Consider the following 19,707-nt stretch of genomic DNA (forward strand, 5'->3'; position numbering starts at 1 on the left):
TCTCCCCACTAGGATCTATAAACAGTATAGAATGTGAAAATACTTTCAAAATGGGGACATTTAATACTTTTAAACGACACTTGAATACAATAAATATTAAATCTGACAAATTGATAAAGCGTAGACTCTGGAAATTATACATTTTTTTCTTTATTGCGCTCATACCTAACTAAGTGCTAACTCTAAAATTTAAGAGTCAAAGTGCTCCAAATAATTACAGCAAAGTGTGTGGTTACATTATTTTTTAACTAATTTGTTAGGATTGCACAAGAGTTGCTCCAAGTCTTTCTTGCTCTTTACTCCCGAACGACGAACGACGTTTTTCCGAAAAGTTATCGTTATTCCGAAGAGATTTCCAATCGGAATAACGGTTCATTGTTCGGTAATTTCGCCATCCGTGATCGCGCCGCTCTAGAGTAAGCAGCGCGAGAGACTTGGAGCAAGTCACTGTCTAGGATTGCACTTACTGTCCTGATCTGATGATGGTGTCGTTACATTTTTCTTAAAACTTGCATTTGTTTCTTCATCTATAATTAAATGTTTGAATGTGAAAATTCAGCGAATCATGCTGGTGTGCATGATAAATTCAAAATCTTTGGGAGTATAATTCTATAATAGACCTATTTACTAGAGATAATTCATGTACCGTAAATGATCTATTAGACGCCCACTGTCTAATAAACGCCCCTCTCTAAAGTAACAAACGCCTCTTATCTATTAAACGCCCACGGCACCCTTCGTATACGAAAATTTAATAGGCGTCTAATAGATCATTTACGGTAATGATTATGCAGCACCCCAATTGCAATTGCATTCTTAATGTAAAACTTATTATAAAACAACAAAGTTAACACAACACTCTAAACGACATCCTTTGTGATTATAAAACAAAGTTTAAAAACTAGTACTAACGATGTTTTTTCATCTCTAGCTGTCATTAAGTAAACGATAACCGGATGTATATGTTTACTCGCTGTCACTTAAAATCTCTGTATCACAGTCACTTGACTCATTGTCTGACGGCTCCCACTCATCTGTGTCTTCGAAGCGTATAAACACGTCTCCACCTTCCACTAATTGATTTCGCGGATTTATTATCTCCTCTTTTCCTGGTAGGGAAATCGTCATGCCATCGTACAATACGGTTCCAATTTCATCCGGCCTTCCAAGAAATGGCCGAATAATTGGGTGAACCAAGCCTGGTATATGTGTTTCTCCAGTCATGAAATGCTCCACAATTTTAACAGTTATCAGATATCTTAGATTATAAATGTCAGTTTCAGGATTGTCCTTGTTAAGTGTGAGCTCCACGAGAAGAGATTCGAAGTGCTGTTTGCAAATATACCGATGGTTGATAAATAAGCTCAACATCTCAGCCATCACGAGTCCTTTTGGCGGCAAGCTTTACTCAGGACAATATTCTTGTTGATGAATAAGATGAAAATACAAATAATATTGTCAATCTTTGTTTACCTTCGCTTTTTTTCTTGAAAAATGATGTGATTGCTTGAAGTTTTTCGTTGGATTTTCGCTTGCTCATCTGATTACATTGATTAATTTGATTTTCGGGAATTCCAATATGGTGGTTCAGTTCTGACAAGACTGTAAGTAGACTACGCATGCGCGCTGTATTTCAACACAGGTAGTCCAAACAGTTGGTCGGGGATCGGGCCGGAAAGGCGATGGCTCGAACTGTTTGGAGTACTCGAGCTACCAGTGCGACGCCAAAAACAAGCTATAACTACAGGATACAACCCAAAACTTCTGTAATCTTTTTAATAAAAATTTACAAAATATTTTTTCCTTGATATCCAAAAATTCAAACCAAAAAATAAAAATAATAATAAAAAAAAAAAAATTGAAAAAAAAAACGGGTGCAGCGGACCCCGTCGCACTACCCCTGGATCCGCCACTGGAATATCAGCGATGCCATTCATGCTCGATTCAAGCAAAGATGCCCCGTGTTAAGATAAGTGCAATAAGTTGGTTAGGCTGACTACACAGCTACATAAATATATATATTTTTCCCTATTCTAAGGTTAAACACCAGAACAGTTTCATTCCAAACGAACTGTAAAAAACTGTTACTTTCCTTTTTTCAGAAACGGAAAAAAAGATCGCTTGATGTACAGAGAATTGTTCAGATAGTAAGGAACAATCCTGACTTACGGCCCGCAAAAGGCGACTCGAGAAAACGTAATGGTAAATTCTGGAAGCTAGCTGAGTTCGTCTATGGTCCTGAAAATGTATCAGAAGGGGAAACCCGAGCAGTTTACGACTGTTGGCACCGTCATTTGAGAAACCTTGATATCCAGGTAAGGATAACAACCATTCATTTCAAGAGTAAGGTGATCAAATATTGCTGGAAATTTTTCAAAAAAAAAAAAAAAAAAAAAAAATGATGCCTTATACTCCAAATCGCTTTTTTCCGAGGTTGAGGAATCCCGAAGTGTATCATCTTACCAAAAATGCTTTACAAGCAAGGATACATACCACAAAGAAAACGAGTGCCAAATAACCAAAAATAGAAGTGACAGCAAAATTGTTTCCAGCAAATACTCCTCTAACTTTCTCACCGACGAATACTCTACAATCAGTACTTCTTCCGATTCCGAACGTATATCAGACTCCAATTACGACTGCGATGGCAGTCACAACCTTTTGCCGGACGACAACATTCCGTCTCATTTTGCTGTAAAATCTGTCATGATGGTGTTGTTCACGTTTCAAACTCTGTGGAAGTAAAGGAATCACAAGAAGATTTCAAGCACAACAGAGAAGTAAGTAACAATAATTGAAGGCTCAAGGCTATTATCTATCAATTTTGAGGCTGCATGACTTTCGTTATTTTTGTCCTTTCTAAAAGATCGCTGAGGATGCTACCCCTTTGTTGAAAAAAAAGAAATCGACGCGGCACGTATTGAGGAAAGCTGTTAAGGTAAACTGCATGCAAAACAAATGCAACTATCATAATCTTTTTTCTTTTGTTTTGTCTTGTAACTTTCTTCTTATTCTTTTATATGTTTCTTTCCTTCCTTCCTTCTTTTTTTTCCTTTCTTTCTTTACTGTTGACAATGTATTGTATTCAGTATTTTTAATTTGAGGACATATTTTGAAGTTAACTCCACTTTGGTATTTGATCAGACTCCCAGAAGACTTAAAGATTACATTATTGACAGATTCTTGAGGAGAACAAAACACGAGGTCAGAAACAGAAAGTGAAATACTATTTATGATAACTGGTATCATCGTATTAATATCAGAGTTTCTGTTTCATTAACAGTTGAGAAGTGACGACGGTTGCTGTAGCATTTCATCTACAAGCGCAGGGGAGACTGCGCTAGTATATACTCCAGTGAATGACTCAAGAAAAAGAGAAAGGGATCCAAAAGAGGTAAATATACACAAGTTGTTATGTTCAGTAAATACGTATCCATATATGTCACATATCAATGTACTCTGCAACTCAAACAGAGTCAAACTTCTTTTTACGTTCACTAGACTGGCTTTATTCAATACTTCTGGTCTCTAAACTAGTTGGCTTTCATGCGTTTCGCGGATGCTTTGTTTTTTGTTGTTGTTGTTTTGTTTTGTTTTTTTTGTCTTCGTTAAACTTGCCTTTTCATCCTTCATGCGTGAAGGTATATTTTACTTCTTCTCGTATACTTCTCGAGATCGTGCAAGGTTAAGCATGCGAATTCTTTGGTGAAATAATTTACATTCGCAGCCTGCATAATTTCTTTGTACTTCTTGTATTTTTTCAAAAGTCTCTAGAGCTATAAAACCCGTGAATCAGTTTGGAAAATGGTAATGGAAGCTCGGTTCTCTTTCACGAGCAAAAGGGCGAACGCCACCAACTGAACAGAGAGTAAATAAACATTAAATTTCACCACACAAGATCATGTTCACTTCAACGTTATTGGCGTTGGACAAGATCAAGTCATTAAAGTGCTACTACGACGAAAATCGCTCAAACTTGGATTCAGCTGAAACTTCCTAAAAATACTCTTTTAAGGTCCAATATTCACTGTATGAAGTGTTTTCTCGATATTCAGGACGAAAGTATGATATTTTTACGATTATTTTTTGGAGTCTGTGACGTTATACACTCAACATCGAACATCGCTCCATACATTTCTTTGTAGTTTATGATCAAAATATCAGTGGTAAAGGGAGAAAGAAATACCCAAACACCCCAAAATATAAATCATAGTCACAAGTAACGTGAAATAAGCACATTAGCCACCCTTTGGGCTTCATAGGAATAAAATAAATTAAGGATTTATATACAAAGAAATATATGTAGCAATGCTTGATGTTGAGTGTATGACGTCACAGACTCCAAAAAATAATCGTAAAAATATCATACTTTCGTCCTGAATATCGAGAAAACACTTCATACAGTGAATATTGGACCTTAAAAGAGTATTCTTAGGAAGTTTCAGCTGAATCCAAGTTTGAGCGATTTTCGTCGTAGTAGCACTTTAAACAAAGACATCATCAGTGTGAGCGACACAAGCTCTTGTTCTATTATAGTGATACTAGTACGATCTCTGATGTACGGAAATACCGCTTTCAACAACATATTTATCACAGTGATAACATTCAACAAATAAAATCCTGCTCCTCTAAAAAAATATTTAAAAAGAATCTTGCTAAAACGTTTCCAGTCCAATATTAGCCAGTGATGATAGAGTGCTTTTAATAAAAGCGTGAAACTCTAATTGCTAAATAGTACAATTTAGTACTATTTTGTTAAAAATTAGTTGAAGCGTGAAGAGCAAATGCGCACGTGCGTCGAATAAAAAATAACACAATACACAAGTGAAATGGTTTGAAAGTTTTTATCAATTCCTGCAAAATCAAGACAAGAGACACATCTAAAGCTAAAATAACCACAAAACGCAAGTGAAATGGTTTTAAAGCCTTTATTCTCTCGCGCTGCTGCAAAATCAAGACAAAAGACACACCTAAAGCTAAAATAAACACAATACGCAAGTGAAATGGTTTTAAAGCCTTTATTCTCTCACACTGCTGCAAAATCAATACAAAAGACACACCTAAAGCTAAAATAACCACAATACGCAAATGAAATGGTTTTAAAGCCTTTATTCCTTTTCGAGCTGCTGCAAAATCAAGACAAGAGACACACCTAAAGCTAAAATAACCACAATACGCAAGTGAAATGGTTTTAAAGCCTTTATTCTCTCGCGCTGCTGCAAAATCAAGACAAGAGACACACCTAAAGCTAAAATAACCACAATACGCAAGTGAAATGGTTTTAAAGCCTTTATTCTCTCGCGCTGCTGCAAAATCAAGACAAGAGACACACCTAAAGCTAAAATAACCACAATACGCAAGTGAAATGGTTTTAAACTTTCTATTCCTTCGCGCTGCTGCAAAATCAAGACACGAGACACATCTAAAGCTAAAATAACCGCAAGTGAAATGGTTTGGCACACTAGAAGAATAAGTGCTACTTACTCTATTACAGCTCGCTCACCTTACAAATACTCTGGCTGGCTGTAAACGTCAATAAATGTACACGGCATTCAGTATCACAAAAGTAATCATACCTAGTGGTTTCGTTGCTTTTTGTACACAAGCGTTTCTAAAACGCGCTCGACTGCGCTCGACTTGATTATTCGCACAATCGCGGTTCATTGATTGCACGTGCACACTAAATTTACTAATTACTAATTTGTACAAAATAGTACAATTTAGTATTACTAAAGTTTCACGCTTTTACTAAATGCACTCTATTATTTCTTTTGTTATTTTCACCTAATTATTATGCCTTTCTTCTTTTTTGTCATTATAAATGTATTATTAGCATGTGTAAAAATAGACCCAAGTTATTTATCTTTTTAATGTAATACTTGTGAATAAGCTACCTGACTTGATTAGTTGTTTGATTACTTAAGGTAACCTAACACCTTCTTCTTTTTTTCTATTATTATCTGTAAAATGCAATAAGCATATCTGGATGTGGTGTAAATAAATAACATTCATTCATTCAGAAAAATAAGCTTAAACAGGAAGTTTAATTTCATTTTCACCTCGTATCTGTCTTCTCCTTGACGCAAACTTGCATTTTCGTCCTTTTTCTGTGCTTACTGAAGCTTAAAACGTTTCAGCGACGTCAGGTGAGTTACATTAAATCAATTGAGTTCAGATTCCTTTTGAGTTCGCGGATCGACCTGTTTCGAAAATGCGTAACACCTTTCTGTAGGTCTACGGCGAACAGTGTGTGCCTTTTATATGCGAAAAGGCATATTATAGCTTCTTCTCGTGTACTCTATCTTTCTTTGTTCAACAATCATATGACAACGCGTTGCAGATCGCGAGCTTAACGGCGTTAAGTGAAAAACCTTTTGAATTGAGGGCATCAAAAACATAAGAAAAAATCTCGGAAAAATTCTAAAGACCTTTGCACTGGGCTAAGTGGTGTAACGAGCGTCTGGTTATTGATTTTCGGGTGTTTAAGTTGAACCGTAGAGAAGTTATTAAACTTGGAATTAGGCGAGCGTGTCTGAAGTGGACTTCGCGTGAGTTGAAGTGTCGGATGTCATTTGCGGAACGAACCAAGTTCGGAGTCTTTTTTCGAGTATTTTCGACATGTTTATAGCCTGCAAATATCTTGCACTGGGGTCTTTTTTCGCTGTAGCGTGTAGTGAAGGAAAAACAAGTGAAAATGGAACATTCGGCGAAGAGTTATTCAAGTTTGAATTCGGCGTTAAGTGAAAAACCTTTTGAATTGAGGGCATCAAAAACATAAGAAAAAATCTCAAAAAAAATCTAAAAGCCTTTGCACTGGGCTAAGTGGTGTAGTGATAGTCCGTTGCATGATTTTCTAGGAATTCGGTTGAATCGTACAGAAGTTATTAAAATTTAAATAGTTGTTATTCGAGTGAGATGCTAAAATTTTTCTAAGTGTCGCGGGCTGCTATAGTGCGGAGCCAAAACCATTAAAAATTATGCTATTAGATTTGTTTAGAAAGAAAGCATGTTGGATTCCTCACCGAAATGGAGTATTTTAAAATCAATATGTAAATCAGGAGAATTTTGGTAGCACTTATTAATATCTAACTTGACCTCTGCGAATGTCCGGCTGAATGTCCGGCTAACTTCAGCGTCATGCCACACATTATACAAGATTACAAACAGCCGAAGCAATGCTCAGATTGTATGTTGAAATGTGCAAAGGTCTAACGAGAATTCGCTCGAATAAATAATCATTAATTTACCGACTTGGATGAAGACAAAATAAATAGCATTTCTAAACGTATTTCTATAAAATATTTGCTTAGTTCACAGTGTAAATAAATAGTTTCCTTCGAAACAAATGTAGGAGCCGTGACCCTTGAAGGTCAAGATAAGTAGTAGCAATTATTGGGTGAGGTTGAGCATGATATCGTAAATTATCAAGACTGAGGCAGTGTTATCTGCCGAAGCCGAAGGCTATTATGCGATACCGAATTCAATAATTGCTTTATTATACATTTTGTATAACATTAACATGAACATTAAATTGTAGAGACAAGAATTATGAACGCCATGATGTAGCGTGAAAAACGCAAAAATTTTAATTCAAAAATATTTTTGGAATTCTTCATAAAATATATGAAAATAAGTTAAGGATTCCTTAAATAATTGTTTTGTACATAATTCTGGAAATAAATACACATAATGAATAAAAACAAAGCTACCACAGCGTGAGCTTGAATGAACTTGACATGATAAATGTATTATCTGTAGGAAAACCTACAGATAATACATTTATCATGTCGAGTTCACACAATATCGGGGATTGGCTGAGGGCTCTCGACCAATCAGAATTGAGATACTTAGTAAAATATTTAAGCAATAGAAAACTTTTTCCGTGTTTACATAGCCTGATAGCAACACGAGGGGAGGTTGGGAGAATTCGAGACGGTTATGCAAACCCGAGACGTAGTCGAGGGTTTGCATAACTGTCGAGAATTCTCCCAACTCCCCGAGTGTTGCTATCAGGCTATGTAAACACAGAGAAAAAAGTTTTCTATTGCTTTTATAAAATAAATAATAACGGAAAACATTACCACTTGCAAGAAAATAAATCTTTATTTGAATTTGATTCTCATATCAAAATACAAATTCTCCATACATCACGAACTTCGATCGTTAGCCAATCAAATTTTGTGTAATAAACGACGACGAGGCAAATGTGAAGCGAGAAAGAATCGCTAGCTATTTTAAACATTTATCATTCTAAAACTTTAAAACAAATACAAAGAAATGTCCAAAGATTGAATAGAAATCTTAATAAAAGATTTCAGAATTGATTATCTTTACGAAAGTGATCAAAAGTGGATAACAAGTGTCACTGTGAATGGAATTCTCGGTTGAAAGAAACGTGGTTTTGCTCAATTTGCCAGCGAGAAAACATGGCAGCGAAGTTGATTGTTTCGTCTTGCCTCGAGAAGATATTTTGTGGAGCTGAAGAGCTATCACTGGAAAACGTTTGAAGCTGCTGACTGTTTCCTTGAAATACTTGTATTCTTTATCGGGCGGTGCATTTAAATCATGAGAAAGCACGTCGCTGAATAACCGAAGCTGTCCTGACGGAGGACGTGTGTTGTAGCTCCTGAGGGAATTCTCTTTGCGGTGACCAACGAGAGATTGTCATGATATTACGATCAGAAAGACCTGCATGAGACCATAGGGTTATGCCTGTGGCCCTGACACAAGTCAAAATTTGGAACTTCGTCTTCAAAATACATTTTTGGGGGCGTTTTTTTCCTCGAAAGAAACTGTAAATTTTTAATTTTTGAACTTGTACCGGGAAAACACGAAAGTTGTGACGTCACAACTGTGTTTACATACCCTCATGCAAACATGGCTATCAACCAATCACAGCGTGCGTACTATTTAATTTATTTTATAAATAATAATGTAAATCAACACGCATAACGCAACGCTTTATGTTGATTGTCCCCGATTGTATCATAAACGGCCGATTTTATTGCTGAATATCGCCGTGACTTTGGGCTGTCTCTATGGAGAATAAAGTCCTCCAGAGCTTGAACTCAGACTCTCTTCTTGAGTTCTAATTAAAATAGCTTTTTTCGATAACCGGCTCGATCTACGAGTCTTCTGAAAAATCGAAATGTTGACGTTGCACCTAATAAGCGTTTTTGTTTACTTTTAAAATACATCAGACGTTAATTTTATAACTTTACTTCAATTTGCATCTTTCCTTGATTCTTTTATTACGAATAATTCGAAGATAAAACTATGTGCGAGTGTGCGCATGCACAGTGGGCCCCCACGGCGTCTACAAGTGATAGAAATATATCCCACTTGGAACATCAGCATCTCGTTTCCTCATATAAATATCAAAGTAATCTATACTGTTTATAAGAGCTTTGTGCTTGTTAGTATCGTGTAACATTCGTAATCGGATGACGTAAGACGATCGACAAACGTTTAATTATCGATCTGCTAACATCTTAGTGAGTGAGTGAGTGAGTGAGTGATACATTTGCATATTCAGACCCCTCACAATAACTCGTTTCTACGCTTCGCGTATCCACGAGTTAAAAACGGCCCCTGATTGGTTCATGCGTCTGATTATGTCATAATTCGGATTATTCTAAAAATAGATGTGACCAATCCAGGAGGATGCTCAGAAGCGGCTCTGATTCCTTTTCAGAAACTATGACGACATAATATGGGTTGTTCTAAAAGTAGATATGACCTATCCGAAGAGGAGGTATGACGTCACTATGAAGGATGTGACGTTATTTCATGGGGATGACGTCATTCTTAGGGTTGATCCACGATCCCCCCTGATCCACCCGTCGCAGAACCCCCATTCTGTATACTACTTGTTTCCCAAACAATCGAAGAAACGAAGAACCAATCAAAACTTAGATTGGAAGGACGCCAAAAAAGTTCATAGAAATTTTGTCAGTTTACAGTTGAGAGAATGGGCGAGTTTTGACTGTTTCGCTTTTCGTCGATACCAAAGCACGCCTAAAAGAAAACTCAAGCTCTAGACATCAAAGGAAAACTCAAAAGGAATACTATATCATTTTTGTCAACCAGGTTCGATGAAACTTCCGCTTTGATCAGTATGCAGATGAACATAAAACATTCTTGAAAGCGCTTCCGAAACCGATGAAATACTTCTTTAGACATTTTGGCCGGCTTTTGTTTGAAATCATTAGAAAAAGTACATACTTTACAGTTGAAATAGTACAGTCTTAAAGGCCGTGTGATTTTTAAGATCAAGTTACTTTTTGCGAATTTGTGGATACTTAAATGCCCTTTCTGTTCATTACACAGAGATCAAAATATTAATTCGTTCGATTTAAAAATCCATTAAAGATCACCTAACCCCTTATAGGATACTTTCAGTATTGATTATAGTCTTAAAGGCCGTGTGATCTTTCAAGATCAAACTGCTTTAGCGAACTCGTGGATATTATTCTGTGAATACGGAGATCAAATATTAATTCGCTCGATTTAAATGTCCATAGATCAATTTTACTGGTAGATGGATAATCGACGTTATATTTTCCAGGCTTGTATCTTACTGTTAGTTCATACTTATGTAGACTCATGATCATCTCAGTTCTGCAGGCGCAAAGGACTGCCGCTTGATAAAGATTCTTGAGTAGGATGTTCTCAAGAAGCTTATGTACTATTTGTATTATTTTGTACCTTCAAATATGGGTGGGAAAAATAACGAACTATCTAGCGTACACAAAACAACCACAGGGTGCCCCTTCATTCACTGAATTCCATTTGGAACTTAGAAGTTGATTTTGGCGTAGGGACGAAAAAGGGAGTAAAATAAACTCTCGAAGCACAGGAGAAAACCAACAAACAGTTCTACTCACACACGAGATTGTGTCCGGGAATCAAACGTGGATAGCCTTGGTAAGATGAAAGCGCTCTACCTCACCGCTACGCCAGCTGTGTTTCCCAAACAATCGAAGAAACGAAGGACCAATCAAAATATAGATTGGAAGGACGCCAAAAAAGTTCATAGAAATTTTGTCAGTTTACAGTTGAGAGAATGGGCGAGTTTTGACTGTTTCGTTTTTCGTCGATACGAAAGCACGCCTAAACGAAAACTCAAGCTCTAGACATCAAAGGAAAACTCAAAAGGTATACTATATCATTTTTGTCAACCAGGTTCGATGAAACTTCCGCTTTCAGTATGCAGATGACCATAAAATATCCTTGAAAGCGCTTCTGAATCCGATGAAATACTTCTTTAGACATTTTGCCCGGCTTTTGTTTGGAATCATTAGAAAAAGTACATACTTTACAGTTAAAATAGTACAGTCTTAAAGGCTGTGTGATCTTTCAAGATCAAACTGCTTTAGCGAACTCGTGGATATTATTCTGTGAATACGGAGATCAAATATTGATTCGCTCGATTTAAATGTCCATAGATCAATTTTACTGGTAAGATGGATAATCGACGTTATATTTTCCAGGCTTGTATCTTCCTGTTAGCTCATACTTATGTAGACTCATGATCATCTCTGTTCTGCAGGCGCAAAGGACTGCCGCTTGATAAAGATTCTTGAGTAGGATGTTCTCAAGAAGCTTATGTACTATTTGTATTATTTTGTACCTTCAAATATGGGTGGGGAAAATAACGAACTATCTAGATTATAAATCATCTAGCGTACACAAAACAACCACAGGGTGCCTCTTTCATCCACTGAATTCCATTTAGAGCTTAGAAGTTGATTTTGGCGTAGGGACGAAAAAGGGAGTAAAATAAACTCTCAAAGCACAGGAGAAAACCAACAAACAATTCTACTGACACACGAGATTGTGTCCGCGGGGAATCAAACGTGGATAGCCTTGGTAAGAGGAAAGCGCTCTACCTCACCGCTACGCCAGCTGTGTTTCCCAAACAATAGAAGAAACGAAGGACCAATCAAAACTTAGATTGGAAGGACGCCAAAAAAGTTCATAGAAATTTTGTCAGTTTACAGTTGAGAGAATGGGCGAGTTTTGACTGTTTCGTTTTTCGTCGATACGAAAGCACGCCTAAACGAAAACTCAAGCTCTAGACATCAAAGGAAAACTCAAAAGGTATACTATATCATTTTTGTCAACCAGGTTCGATGAAACTTCCGCTTTCAGTATGCAGATGACCATAAAATATCCTTGAAAGCGCTTCTGAAACCGATGAAATACTTCTTTAGACATTTTGCCCGGCTTTTGTTTGGAATCATTAGAAAAAGTACATACTTTACAGTTAAAATAGTACAGTCTTAAAGGCTGTGTGATCTTTCAAGATCAAACTGCTTTAGCGAACTCGTGGATATTATTCTGTGAATACGGAGATCAAATATTGATTCGCTCGATTTAAATGTCCATAGATCAATTTTACTGGTAAGATGGATAATCGACGTTATATTTTCCAGGCTTGTATCTTCCTGTTAGCTCATACTTATGTAGACTCATGATCATCTCTGTTCTGCAGGCGCAAAGGACTGCCGCTTGATAAAGATTCTTGAGTAGGATGTTCTCAAGAAGCTTATGTACTATTTGTATTATTTTGTACCTTCAAATATGGGTGGGGAAAATAACGAACTATCTAGATTATAAATCATCTAGCGTACACAAAACAACCACAGGGTGCCTCTTTCATCCACTGAATTCCATTTAGAGCTTAGAAGTTGATTTTGGCGTAGGGACGAAAAAGGGAGTAAAATAAACTCTCAAAGCACAGGAGAAAACCAACAAACAATTCTACTGACACACGAGATTGTGTCCGCGGGGAATCAAACGTGGATAGCCTTGGTAAGAGGAAAGCGCTCTACCTCACCGCTACGCCAGCTGTGTTTCCCAAACAATAGAAGAAACGAAGGACCAATCAAAACTTAGATTGGAAGGACGCCAAAAAAGTTCATAGAAATTTTGTCAGTTTACAGTTGAGAGAATGGGCGAGTTTTGACTGTTTCGTTTTTCGTCGATACGAAAGCACGCCTAAACGAAAACTCAAGCTCTAGACATCAAAGGAAAACTCAAAAGGTATACTATATCATTTTTGTCAACCAGGTTCGATGAAACTTCCGCTTTCAGTATGCAGATGACCATAAAATATCCTTGAAAGCGCTTCTGAATCCGATGAAATACTTCTTTAGACATTTTGGCCTGTTTTTCTTTGAAATCATTAGAAAAAGTACATATTTTACAGGTTGAGATAGTACCCCTAGCGACCAGTGTGCATTCAACTCTTAATAGCACAAAACCTTTTAATCGAAACCTCAACAAAGTATACATTTTCTGAATGCTGGATAAATGTAGAAACTATTCCTTTTTTCTTTTTTGTAAAATAAATTTATCCTTTTAAGTTAGAGCGAATTATTCAAATTTTCACCTAGGCATCTTCGCGGAGTTCAAACGTGGATAGCCTTGGTAAGAGTAAAGCGCTCTAACTCACCTCTACGCCAGCTGTGTTTCCCAAACAATAGAAGAAACGAAGGACCAATCAAAATATAGATTGGAAGGACGCCAAAAAAGTTCATAGAAATTTTGTCAGTTTACAGTTGAGAGAATGGGCGAGTTTTGACTGTTTCGTTTTTCGTCGATACGAAAGCACGCCTAAAAGAAAACTCAAGCTCTAGACATCAAAGGAAAACTCAAAAGGTATACTATATCATTTTTGTCAACCAGGTTCGATGAAACTTCCGCTTTGATCAGTATGCAGATGACCATAAAATATCCTTGAAAGCGCTTCTGAATCCGATGAAATACTTCTTTAGACATTTTGGCCTGTTTTTCTTTGAAATCTTTAGAAAAAGTACATATTTTACAGGTTGAGATAGTACCCCTAGCGACCATTGTGTATTCAACTCTTAATAGCACGAAACCTTTTAATCGAAACCTCAACAAAGTATACATTTTCTGAATGCTGGATAAATGTAGAAACTATTCCTTTTTTCCTTTTTGTAAAATAAATTTATCCTTTTAAGTTAGAGCGAATTAATCAAATTTTCACCTAGGCATCTTCGCGGAGTTCGATGACAGCCGGTAATCATCGGAAACCAATGGTTATTAACTACCCAGAGCCTCCTTAAGGCGGTACCTAATCAACTAGAAACCTCAAAAGAGGACTAAGAATTTATCAGTTTAATTACTGTCAAGTTTTATCCTCTATAAATAAAGTTGGTATCTTATTTCACCATGCGAAGTTTGAGGGAAAAAACGGGAAACGCATTTATTTGCGAGCGTCCTCAAGATTAGGATTTCCAAATACCAGCTGAAATTGACACATAACTGAATATGTTATAAATAATTGCCTTCATTCTTGTTTGAGAAAAAAAGAACTTTTCTTCCAGGTTCGTAAAGTACTAAATTTTAGTCCTTTAGTATCTTTAATAAGAAATGTTTTGTAGAAACAGGATTATTTTATTGTGAATTTGGCAAAATCTATTAATGAATCTTAAATAAATAAATAAATAAATTTAAAAAAATGTCTTTTTAAAATAATAGTTATATTTATATAACAGATTTTAAAATGTTATCATAGATTTTCTACAGATCATTCATACTATTATTGTACGATATTAATTGACTCTGATAATTTCTTTCTTAGCATGATATATATTGGTATTTGTAATAATGGTTTATTTACATTCTATTAAAGAATTATATTTTATATAAAGAAAGAAAGAAAGAAGAAAGAAGAAAAGACAAGAAAAAGAAATGAACCAAGATAAGAAAGCAAAGAAAGAAAAAGAAGAGGAAGAGGGAAGAAGGAGACCGAAGACCTCAAGTAACCACCGCCCCCCCCAGTCCTCCGCCTCCTCCTCTCCTCCTCCCCCCTCCTCCCTCCCTCCTCTCCTCCCTCCTCCTCCCTCCTCCCTCCCTCCTCCCTCCTCCCTCCCTCCCTCCCTCCCTCCCTCCCTCCCTCCCTCCTTTCTCCTTCCCCCTCCCCTCCCTCCCTCCGCCCCCTCCCCCCCTGCCCAAAGAAAGAAAAGAACAATTTAGTTTAGAACGCTCTACTAATGTATTCGTCGTTTTTCTTCAGATTGACGGAATATTCTTCAGCAGCTGCTCATTTACATTAACGATGGCAGAAGGAGAAGCTGCTATTGGCTCTGATGAGCCATGCCAAAAATACTCTGTTTTGAATAACCACCCAAGCCATCATAAAGTTCTTTCAGATGTTTTAGATGCTCCTCAGTTTTGTGAGGCCTTCTTTCATGTACCTGAAGTATTCGACAAGTACTGGCAAAAGAAGACCGAAATGCAATGCTTGCCTGTGGATAAATGTAGAGTCTGCAAATTAGCAAATAAGCTCAAAAGCCAACCGAAATATGTTGTGAGTTTCGTTGTACTTAAAATAGGGAATGATGTAATATACAAGGCGCTGTTTGAAAACTGTGAGCAACAAAAACCTACGAAGCATGCAGAGGAATTTTTCATTGATGAACTTGATGATCTACTAGGATTGGCCGCTTTAAACCTCAAAGAGGAGCGTAAAGTTATGAAAATGTACATAACTTTGCAGCCATGCCATTATTCAACAGAAGACTGCCAAAGGAGCTGCACTGAAAAACTGATCGAATTCTATGAGAAAGATCTTAAAAAACTGCACATTGATTTCATAGTGAAACCAACCTTCATTTCCAAGGTGAGTATTAGGAGATGCAAAACCAAATTATTCGTTTGCTTAGCTATATTCATTTCCCTTACGGATTGATTCTAATCTGTTTATGTCATTCATAAATCTATGTAGCTTTTACGTTTTTACGTATTTCCTTGTCCAATTCTGTTCACAAAATTCGCTAAAATACAGAGACAACGGGAGGCGGTGGAACTGCATGGCTATAGCCCCCGCACTTCTTGCTAAAAGCAACTAAATTTTTCAGCCCCCTGCCCCACTAGCGTTTTACATGGCTAGTCTATTTTATTTTTCAGTCTTAGTCCCGCCCCCTTTTTAGGGTGCTCCGCGGTCAGGCCTCGAAATAAGGACAAAATGTCAGTTCAACAATTACAACAACAACAACACCACACAACAACAAAACATGTAGGAAAAGGAGCGGCCTCCTGGGCCAGGGTTCGAACTCTCAGCCTCGGGGCCTAGAATCTGACGCTCTGACCAAAAGATGGACAAAAAGTACTATTCATATCTGGTTGGAATCGATAGACCTTTTCGGGTTGGGCGTAATGTTTTTCCCATTTCAGACTACGGTTATTCACTTGAGAATAAGATTCTTTGTTTGCGATGTATCCATATTCATGTGTCTTCTAATGCGCAACCGCTAAACAAAGAAATAATACTCTAGGGAATGACACGTGGTCTGAAATGGGAAAACATTACGTCCAAGCCGAAAAGGTCTATTGCTTCTGAATTCAGTTTAATCGATGCTTGCTTTCTAGATTTCCTACTTTTTTTTTGTTAATCAAATCTAGATCTTATCTCAGTTAATGACGAATAGGGTAGGGTAGGATAGTTATAGTCTTACCTAGATTTCTATTATGTATTAGCATAAACCTACTAGCATACTATCACGAATCCTGCAATCTGATTGGTTAACGTACTCACCATCTATCCTGTGATAGATAGCGAGTAGCGAAAAATCAACAAATGCATGGTCAAGTTTCGGCTAAATCTCGGTCACCGCATTAGCATATGCCATGGAAAAACCTTCATAACTACAAGAAGCTGCACTCAAACTATGAATTTTTATTATCTATGAGTCAAATAGTCTATTTCTATCTATTGACTCATAGAAAACTCGACCTCGTAGTCTAATTGTTAAATATTTTTTGGTTTATATTTAGGGGTATTTGGATCCTAGATTATCAGTAGGGTGGGGTGGGGTGGTTATTTAGCAATTATTCGCCGAAGGCAAAGTGAATATCGGGGAATATTTACCGAGACGCGAGTCTTCGAGCGGCGAGGTAAATATTCTCCATAGTTCACTGAGCCTGAGGCGAATAACTGTTTTAGCCAACTTGTGTACAGAGTAACTTATTTTTATATACAATAATTCAATAAAAACAAACAAACAGAAACTTTTACTCTTTTTTGCGTGACAAATTCACGCAAACCTTTTAGCAAAACTTTTAGCAAAACTTTTAGGCCATTCTTCGTTGCTTTTTTAGTTTTGATAGGAATGGCATTTACTTTCATTTTTTCGATTTCCTCATCGAAAATTGTAGCAAAACGATTGCCGGCAGATGCCATTTTGTTGCCGACTCAATATTCCGAGATTCAGAAGTGAATATCGTACAATATTCACCTCCAATTAACCAATGAGCGCGAGCGTTCTTAGGAAGTACACAAGTTGGTATATGCTAAAGTCTTATATAGATTTCTATACTCATGCAATATTTTTAGATCTAGATTTTTATATATGTAATATTAAGATTTTAATGTAGCACGTGCGCGTTCTAACGAGTTCTTATTGTGAGCTCTTTATGACTACGTGAATAAATAAATTACTTACTTGTTAAATTACTTACATGACGAATAATGCATTGTGCAAATCGTATTATCTTTAAGGCTTATCAGTCAGTAACTATGACTGAGGACAAAATCGATGAAAAGACTAAGGAAGAAATCAATAATGCGAAGGAAGGTCTAAGAAATCTCTTCAAGAAAGGCATTCAAGTTCAAGCAATGGAGGAGGAGGACTGGACTTTTCTAAAGGATCACTTGTGTCCTTCACACGACGAGCTTTGCCCAAGAAAAAAAACCTCTGTGGGAGATATATTTTAGGTGTGAAGTAACGTCCATCATGTAGTGTACGTGTTAATCCTGTTGTCAATATAAGGTATTTTTTGTAATCAGAGATGGCGCACTGTGTGATATTGATTATAAGCACTTTCATAACCCTGAACCGGTAAAGTAGCCAGGTTTTCTTTCATTTCGCAGTTATTATGCCTCAGGCTAACTTGAGAGGAATTTCGTTTTTTATAAATCGCGCGCAGATATTTTAAACAAACTTCCCTTGCTACTAAATATATAAAACCAAGATTCCTTTTTTAGTATTTTATTACAGTGAATTAATCATGACAACGTTTGCCGCAGAAATTACCTAAATCTAAGTACAGAAATTATAAATATAAAATATCAGTTTGACAAAAAGATTCTACTATACCGTAAACCTCCAAATATAAGCACGTCAAGAAATACATAATGCCAATAATGCGGGCCTATATTTGGAGGTTTACTCACATCAATTTTTATATATCTTCTTGTTTTTCTTTCTCTTCTTTCTTCTCTTTCTCCTTCACCTCCTCCTTCTTCTCTGTTTCGAGGAAATCAAGTCTTCTCTTCCTCTTCATTCTCCTCCTCCTTTTCTGCTCCTCTGTAAGAGGCGGCAGCGGTTCATTTGTGGCTGTAGTAAGAAAATAATGGATGTCGTTTATTCATTTAGCGAAACAAAATTCATTTAATATCAAAAACCTTATCCTCTTGTTCCCTAAAGTATATAAAGTCAAGAGTTTTATATTAATAAGATAATATTGCAACCGCTCTATGAATCTCATACGCGCACAAAGTCCGAGCACAAAGATTTCAGCCTCCTTGAACAAATGCTCTAACTGGTCACGTGGCTTAAAAACCCGCCAAAAAATTCAAGACGCTACATCAAAATCTATTGTAGAATAAATATCTTTCCAAATCTATTACAGGCTTAAATTTAGTACTGTACATTGGTAATGGATAGGTACTGATCAAAATAATAAAAACATTGATCTAAAGAAGTATATTTCTCGCACATTCATATTCCAGTCGTCGACGATTGCGACGCGCGGCATGAAGAATTGATACGGAAAGGACTTACCATCGATCATCATCCCCGATGCCAAGATTTCTGGAGATGTGGGGAAGTCGATGCTCCAGAAACCTGGGGGTGTTCTGGGTGCAGGCCTGTGCTCTGATCTGTGCCTGCACGAGGTCTGTACTCGCCTCTCCCTCTCCTCTTGACTGTACGACGCATAGTACTAGAAAGTAGATAGTTATGTTTTAGCAGGTGCGAAAGATTCATTTGAAATCATTATTCAAGATATATACTTACTGCTTCGCAATCCCTACATGTGTATGCGGGATCCCGCCATCTTTCTCTACCTCGTTTAGGCATACTGCATGTATCTTGAAGAACGCCGCACAAATAAAGTGGCGCGACTTTGTTTATGTACTTTGTAGGTAGGTTCACCAATATAGCCGAACCAATCAGAAAAGACTGTGCATTGACAGTATCCTATTAATCGCATTATGCAATTAGAAGAAAGCAGTCTTTATTTTGCCTCCCGGAAGGGATCTGTTCATCATCTTGGAGTTTACCACTCCCAGGAACAATGCAACATTATAAAAAGTGTTAATTGCACCGTGCTATGTTTATTTTTGTTAACAGAGAGGTAGCTGGGCTGCGTGGGAAACATTATTATAGACAACGGCAAGGAAACCCAATTTCGTGTGCAATCTTGAATTAAATGCATCAATACTGCTAAACTATGTACGCGTAAATTATCTGATCATTATGATTATTGACTGACGCTTTGTTTATTATTTGTACGAGAGTGCCATGAAAGACTAGTTTGCAATTTGCAGTCCCAATTTTGGGTGGAGACCGGTTTCATTTACTTAGACTTCATCTTTGGTCAACTTATTAAGTCATTAGTTTGTAATCGATCTTTGACTGACTTTTATGTGACATAACAATGAACTTATGT

General features: G+C 36.9%; 2 protein-coding genes across 2 annotated transcripts; one reads left to right on the forward strand and one right to left on the reverse strand.

Moving 5' to 3' along the window:
* The first annotated feature begins 2,579 nt into the window (after positions 1–2,579).
* On the forward strand, positions 2,580–19,489 carry LOC148910009 (uncharacterized). Its single transcript, XM_089032950.1, has 6 exons — positions 2,580–2,780; positions 2,867–2,938; positions 3,145–3,204; positions 3,284–3,394; positions 15,050–15,655; positions 17,534–19,489. Exons 5-6 carry the CDS (start codon positions 15,092–15,094, stop codon positions 17,747–17,749), a joined length of 780 nt encoding a protein of 259 aa, XP_088889076.1. The 5' UTR covers positions 2,580–2,780; positions 2,867–2,938; positions 3,145–3,204; positions 3,284–3,394; positions 15,050–15,091; the 3' UTR covers positions 17,750–19,489.
* LOC148910010 (DNA endonuclease RBBP8-like) lies at positions 18,217–19,160 on the reverse strand. The gene is made up of 3 exons (XM_089032951.1): positions 19,053–19,160; positions 18,819–18,978; positions 18,217–18,371 (listed from the first exon to the last, which is right to left on the reverse strand). The coding sequence occupies exons 1-3, from the start codon at positions 19,113–19,115 to the stop codon at positions 18,217–18,219; spliced, it is 378 nt and encodes a 125-aa protein (XP_088889077.1). The 5' UTR covers positions 19,116–19,160.
* Positions 19,490–19,707: the final 218 nt, after the last annotated feature.

The sequence above is a fragment of the Actinia tenebrosa genome, unplaced genomic scaffold, assembly GCF_029948245.1.
Source record: "Actinia tenebrosa isolate PJP-AT-01 unplaced genomic scaffold, QUT_ActTen_1.0 PGA_scaffold1__47_contigs__length_23844297, whole genome shotgun sequence".
NCBI classification, from domain to species: Eukaryota; Metazoa; Cnidaria; class Anthozoa; order Actiniaria; family Actiniidae; genus Actinia; species Actinia tenebrosa.

Excerpts from the sequence above, each read along its gene's own strand:
- LOC148910009 (XM_089032950.1), top strand. The coding sequence starts at position 15,092 with ATGGCAGAAGGAGAAGCTGCTATTGGCTCTGATGAGCCATGCCAAAAA. Across the intron at positions 15,656-17,533 it reads AACCAACCTTCATTTCCAAG|GCTTATCAGTCAGTAACTAT; the intron begins GTGAGTATTAGG and ends ATTATCTTTAAG.
- LOC148910010 (XM_089032951.1), bottom strand. The coding sequence starts at position 19,115 with ATGCCTAAACGAGGTAGAGAAAGATGGCGGGATCCCGCATACACATGT. Across the intron at positions 18,979-19,052 it reads CATGTAGGGATTGCGAAGCA|TACTATGCGTCGTACAGTCA; the intron begins GTAAGTATATAT and ends TCTACTTTCTAG. Across the intron at positions 18,372-18,818 it reads ATCGGGGATGATGATCGATG|CCACAAATGAACCGCTGCCG; the intron begins GTAAGTCCTTTC and ends TTCTTACTACAG.